General features: G+C 38.5%; 1 protein-coding gene across 1 annotated transcript; it reads right to left on the bottom strand.

The window, feature by feature from the left end:
* Positions 1-3,626: 3,626 nt before the first annotated feature.
* On the bottom strand, positions 3,627-6,075 carry LOC116266601 (peroxidase 43). The gene is made up of 4 exons (XM_031647872.2): positions 5,740-6,075; positions 5,347-5,526; positions 5,073-5,238; positions 3,627-4,273 (listed from the first exon to the last, which is right to left on the bottom strand). Exons 1-4 carry the CDS (start codon positions 5,941-5,943, stop codon positions 3,852-3,854), a joined length of 972 nt encoding a protein of 323 aa, XP_031503732.1. The 5' UTR covers positions 5,944-6,075; the 3' UTR covers positions 3,627-3,851.
* Between the last annotated feature and the right edge of the window lie 601 nt (positions 6,076-6,676).

The raw sequence follows: 6,676 nt of genomic DNA, 5'->3' as shown, positions 1-6,676 counted from the left end.
ACACAAAATTTACTTTATTTACATATAAAAACTTTATTATTTTTCAGTTTGTTTTTTACATAGGAATGCCAATTAAAATTTGAGGTTTAAATTTAGAGTGTCCCTTGGCGAGAAATTTCTCGCTTTGCAAAGCTTCCAAAGGACTGCTTTGGCTCGAGCAGAACGGAATAATATTGGTTGTCCCCAAATCATTTGTTTATTTATATATTGATGTCCTTTCATCACTTTGCTATGTATTTGAAGCATAGCCCCCAAGAACGTGTTTTGTTTAAAACAAAATGAGAAAAAATGTGATAAATAAAATTGACATTTAAAACTTAAAAAAACACATTTTTTAAAAAAGATGTTAAACCTAGAAAACACAAAAAGGCGAAAAAAAAAAATTCGTTTTTTCCAATTTATTCATTTTTAGGTTTCATTCAATTTGTTGTGAATTGAATGATGGAAAAACTGTTGGTCTTATGAAAAGATTAGAAGATCTGTGCAAAAGCCAAAGCAAAGTGAGTGCAAGTGCACTCGCTTTTCAGTGCTCATGATGTATAACTCGCAATTGGATTTGCTTCCAGAGCCATGGAAGCTCTTGCTGGTTTCTCAACATGAGATTACTGGTCAGCCAGGTGCTTCATGAACCACCGGTGAATTTTTATGTTTTTTTTAATGCCAAACAGTTTTTTTTTTTTCTAACTTTTATTTGTTCCAAATCTACTTTTTTTTTACGTTTGTGTTATTTGTTTCTCACTTATTTTAATTTTCTCCTCATTTTATTTTTTAAAATTTTTAAAAATTTACTATTTTTTCCATTTTTCAAAGTTTTGTGTGTTATACATAAGAAAAACCTTGTTGTTTAAAACTTGAGAAAGTTTTTATGACTATGATTTGAAGGGTCCAAAACTTTTTAAGTTGATGCTCAACAGCTAAAAAGTTCTGGTCCTGCCACTGTTTGCATTTATGCTGTTTGGAGAATGAATCTGTCTTACACTGGCCGCGATTAAGCGGAATTTGGAAACTTCGGATTCAACAGAATGAAGGAAAATGATTTTAGAGCCTAATCACCTTTAATAGTAAAGCAAGATTAATATATTTGACAATATCTTTTTCTTTAGATAATGAAGAAACCTTTCCCTTGAGAACATCTCATGTTTAACCTAAACATAGAGCCTTATAAGACAAACTCTATATGAAAGCTCGAGCTGGCACCTATATGGTTAGACAAGTAAAGTTCGGGTTGGATCCAATAATTTCCAAATTCGGCTTAATCAGGGCCTTGCAAACATATTCAGTTTAAGACTGGGATCATACTTTTCAGAATCGAATTTGGACCTGTCTAGCATAAGATTTGAGATTTACATTTAATCGTGTCAGATCTATATCAAATCCCAATTGGCATTAGACTCGTACTTGGATTCGATTGAAACTTCATGTCAAATTTGATAAGAATCCAGATTCCTTTGATGTAGCCAAAGAATTCGAAATCAAAATTGTTAGTCATTTCCATTTACATCAATCCCAACAAATGACATATTGTTAGTATCTCCAAATGACTCCTAAAGTCAGCCATTAGACACACTTGCATAGTAAAATATGACTTGAATAGCGACTGCATCTAATCAGGGTCCGATTCATCATGATAGACTGTTAAGCAAAAAACAATACAACAAATTGTCAACTAATATTAATGTACATCATTTTCTCTTTGTTTTCCTTTCAATAATCCATCTGCTTTAGATGGATGTGCCCTTGGTTACATGTAGGGGTGAATAACAAGTTGAGCTTCGAGCTCGACTCGTTAAAGATCGGCTTGGAACGAGTTTGAGCCGAGTCATTTGCTTAACGAGTCGAAATCGAGTTCATGAGTCGACTCGTTGAAACAATTGAGTTGAGTTCGAGTTCAACACGTAACTGCCGAGTCGAGCTCGAGCCTTAATCGAGTTTGTCGAGCCTTAAACCAAGTTGATATATTCAAACGAGTTTACGAGTTTGTCGAGCCTTAATCGAGTCGAGCTCGAGCTCAACACGTAACGATGAATATCAATTCTATTCAAACGAGTTTGTCGAACCTTAATCTAGTCGAGTTCGAACTCAACAAGTAACAATGAATATCAATTTTATTCATACGAGTTTGTAGAGCTTTAATCGAGTCGAGCTTGAGCTCAACACGTAACTGCCGAGTCGAGCTCGAACTGCTTCTGTCAAACTATTCTCGAGCTCCTTGTGTTCACTTCTAGTTACATGGCTTCGTGACTAGAATCATCATTCAATATATATATATATATATATATATATATGTATATATAATGTAGAAAAAAAAATAGTGGTCAAATCATTTCCAATAGATCTAACGTATAAGTATTTCATACCCAACCGTTTCTCTCTCTCTTTCTCATATATCTAGAGTTTGCTAGCCATGTGCCAATATTTATTTGATCTGTTTTGCGTCCAATCTTTAGAAAATGATAGGTTGTCCTCTATGTACTACTGTTGCTTGAAGAATTTAACACACCCAAGTTACTTCCAAAGGGGTAAGGACTTGTCTAAGTTCTCATTGAAAAATAAGTTAATGGAAATACAAATGAACGACGTTTGGCCGGACACTTCATATTTTCCCCTTTTGCTATCATCATCCTTTATGATTCTTATATGAAGGTCACATGGGGGGAGCTCAACATATGCTATTCAATATAAATAAAACTATAGGGACCCATGTGTATCATACAGGCCATAAAGATGGTCTTGGCGACGATGAGGACTTGCATTGAAGCCTTTGTTTTTCTTTCACACGTCAAAAGAAATGCAGAGAGTGCAAGAGCTCATCCATTCGTTATTCTCATGTACCTGTGTGACTCTGTCTATTACCTGTAAACCTCATTAAATATAAATTGGTATTGATGAGGAGAGAGGAATCATTTTGTTGGATTCTTTTTGATTTCCCACCAAAACTGTGGTTACATGTATGTAGTAGTGAAATTTCTACTTTGGTAGCAACCATTTGATCATGACCTTAAAAAGGGGCATCCTAGTTTTTATGTTTGTCAATATGAAGCTCATTTCTGCGACATTTGCCAAATAAGGGCTTACTTTTAACAGTCTGGCAGCTCACCGCGAAAAGCACTATGAGGAACTGAATAAAATGAAAGTAGCACTTTCTCTTCGAACAATGCACCTTTCAGCTCAAAACTATAACGCATATTTTGTAAAGTTTTTCACATGCTTGAAAATGATTCGACTAGTCTGAAGCCCTCGCTCAGGTGTTGTTAGAGAAAATATTGGGAGGCTCATTGTTAAAACCCAAAACATGTGCAGCCGGAAATACTTTTAAGAGGTGTTTGGTAATAGCAACACTTTGTGATTATCTCATACATTTTGGTACAAAATATGAGTTAAGTTTAAAAAACACTAATAGATTATAACCTTAACAAGGTATGAACTAATAGATTATGGAAATGCATATCTTTTTTTTTCTTATTTTTTTATTAACCATTCATCATCATGGGTCTGATGATATGATTGTTTTGATTAGAGAAATGAGTGATTCTAAAAAGCTAGATTTCATGCTTGGGCCTCTCACATGCACATGCAAACGGTTGGAGGATTTCAACATATATATATATATATAAGTGGTGGCGACCTTAGAAAGAAATGTAGAATATTCACGTTACACAGTCACACAAACAATAGGATGCATGTACACGGGATGACTTCTCCCAATTAATGTGAACAGCACTTATTCGTGACCCCCTTTACATACGACTAATGACATAACGGTGCTCGAAGAATGTCATTTATCGGGGACACCCCTCGCAACATTACAAGTATCCGAAACAATGAGCAAACTGTACGTGCAGTAGCAGGCATCAATTGAACTGGGCACAGACTCTCCTGATTTCGCCCTCACCCCCGGTTTTCACGCCGAGCCGGCCGAGCCTGACCATTGCGTCGGCGAAGTCTTGATTGAACGACGGTCCGAAGCCGCTGCCGAACGAATCTACATATGAATCGACAACGCTTTGTGTGGTCTGATCTTGATATAGTTGTGCATCCGATGCGAGAACCGCGAATCCCGACCTTATGTTGTTAAGAATGCTCTCGTCGAATGCGGTCTGGCTTCCGCGGTCTATGGCCAGCCGGACGTTGACGTCGCCGTTTTGCGGGCACGTCGCTTGGAGTTCCGGCAGGAAAGACGGTTCGATCGACGGGTCGGGGCCCCCGTCCGGCGTGAATGAGTAGAGGCGCTTAGTCATGAAGAAACATGCAGTCGTGCCTATGGTATGTCCTCCTGCCAATTTGCAAACATAGAACAAAAATTAGAGACTTGAATGAAGTATCTTTGAAAGGAAGTTCTTTGTGGGGAGGACCAAAAACAAGGAAACCCTGTCTGTCTTACAATTTTGAGACAATTAAGGATGGGTTTCTGCAATTTTTTTCACTTTTAATGCTGGAGGCAGATTGCTTTTTACTGTGGTAGATGCTGCAGACTTCTCTGGATTCACAAATTACAGGTCCAGCAGTTGCTGTAAAGGGGTCTTCTTTTGAGTTCTGTTCTGTCTGATGATTGAAGTTTCCTTTTTGGGTGGTCAGGTTCATATTCACTGAGTGTCTGGAGTTGATCCTAACTGCTGGGGCCTATTGCTTTGTACAGTGATAGGATCAGAAATACTTACTCTGAATTCACAAACTGCATTTCCTGCAGAGGCCCCTGTAAAGGGAGAACAGGGCCTTCTTTAACTTCTGTTTCTGTCTGATGATTGAAGTTCTTTTTCGGTGGTGATTGGTAAGTTTAAAAATTCATTCAATTCCCAAAATTCATCCAATCTGAAGAAAATATTCAACATTTTCATGTTGGCAGAGCAGTTTTCTTTGTACTAAAGTCAGCAGTTGTTGAGATTGCAGATTAAAAGAAAAACCTGGCGGCATCTAAGACGCTAAAATACCTTTCAATGCAGTTAAAGGAACATGATTTAACCATTCACACTGAAAAAATAAAGAGTCAAACACTGAATTGCAGTTTCAGCGTCATTGCCACAGCACTGCGACTCAGGACTATCAAAGTCAATGAAGGTAGAGCTTCTTTTTACCTCCACTCAGAAGAACCAAGTCTGCTGCAGAGAGTCCCTTCGATGCGAACTTTGATTTAAGTACATCAATCGAATCATCGACGTCCGGCATGATGCTTGCATCAGAAATCGCAGAAACGCGGCCATCTCTTCTTCCTGTCTCAACGTCGTAACGTGGTCCTCCACTCTGCAGCAAAGAATTTGACTTCAGTTTCCCCAGTCTTTCTCTTTTATGGCTTCAGATAAAATAGTCTGCTAGGACATGAAATACCAACTTAAAAATTGAGATTTTTACCAATGCAATTGCGTCCCTTGCTGCCATTGCCACTATGTCTGAGCAGGAGACAACACCAGGGCACATCTGCTCCAGCTGAGATTTCACACCCTCAATTAATTCATACCCTCTTACACCGGCATGCGGGCCGCTCCTTTTCTCTGCAGTCGGCCCATCAATGAGAATTGAGCCATCACATCCCTGTCAAAGAAGCGCAAAGCGTTTCCAGTTGATCAAATTGCAGAACGTAGCAGACAATGCGCTTGACAAAGGAACAGCCTCATGAAATTTTGGTTTTTCTCCCTACAATTTCACTAGATAGGAACAGATTGGCAACATACTGGTGCCTCTCAGGCAGAGCGTTAGGACTTGGAAGAGAAGATCCACAAGATGACAGGGGAATTGTGCTGTTACCTGAACGAAGCAGTCATGGAAGTGTAGGCGGAGAAGGGAAGCGGCTATGGTCTTGTCGGCATTGACAGAAGACTGAACGGTGGAAGCCACAATGGACTCTGCAGAAGGGCAGGTTGAGGCATAGAAGCCAACCTGAAGTGCACCCCATGAATCACATAGCAGTAAACTGAGAGAGAAGAAGAGAATTATAGCCTCTGCAGCCATTAAAGAGAGGTTTAGAGAGGTGCCCAAGTAGATCAACTGGGTGCAGCTCTTATAAAGATCTTAATAGGTAGTGCAGAGATATTATCTTTTTGAGAGAAATATTATTCTAGTTGCCTTCGTGAAAATTTGAATAATGGTTTGGTTTTGTTGTCACCAATTTATTTGTTGTATTATTTTGATAAGGACACCAAGGATTTAGCCTTTTTTCTTTTTTCCCCTCATTGATTGCCAACAGCAAGATGGCATTACTGGTCCTTTGTCGAAGAATAACTGTAAATTTGATCATCTAAGAGGAGATAAATGCTAGTCTCCAATCCCTCAGCCTGATTTATAAAGTTCCATGTCATAAACGCTAACGCCCAATTCTGCCAATGATATCTTTGTGACATTGGAATGCCATATTTTCATCAATTATGATAGTTTTACACTTCACGGACAGTAAAATCTGCATCACACAACCTTATTGTAAAGGGTAATCAAGTAATGGGCTATGTTAGCCATGATTTCCAGCATTAAATGTTTTGTTATTTTTAGCCTGACAGTGAAATGGTGGTTGTCATTGATCATGCTGTTGGCGTATTTCCCATGGCAAGCGCTGCTGTGCTGCTGGTTAAGTTGTGAATCTGATGATATTAAAGATAATGGAGGACGTGGCCATGTGAAGTTTTGGAAAAAGGAAAGCTTAAGCTGCTAAATTTGTCAATTTAATGGCGTAAGCTAATTCTACTTTATT

This window comes from Nymphaea colorata, chromosome 13 (assembly GCF_008831285.2).
Source record: "Nymphaea colorata isolate Beijing-Zhang1983 chromosome 13, ASM883128v2, whole genome shotgun sequence".
NCBI lineage: Eukaryota > Viridiplantae > Streptophyta > Magnoliopsida > Nymphaeales > Nymphaeaceae > Nymphaea > Nymphaea colorata.
Note: the sequence above shows the minus strand (reverse complement) of the source record. Positions and strands in the feature narration are given on the sequence as shown.

What these genes read in the sequence shown, in the direction of transcription:
- LOC116266601 (XM_031647872.2), bottom strand. Translation starts at nt 5,943, where the DNA reads ATGGCTGCAGAGGCTATAATTCTCTTCTTCTCTCTCAGTTTACTGCTA. An exon ending in TCCATGACTGCTTCGTTCAG is followed by an intron (nt 5,527 to 5,739) that starts GTAACAGCACAA and finishes CTTCTTTGACAG; the next exon opens with GGATGTGATGGCTCAATTCT. An exon ending in CAAGGGACGCAATTGCATTG is followed by an intron (nt 5,239 to 5,346) that starts GTAAAAATCTCA and finishes TCTTTGCTGCAG; the next exon opens with AGTGGAGGACCACGTTACGA.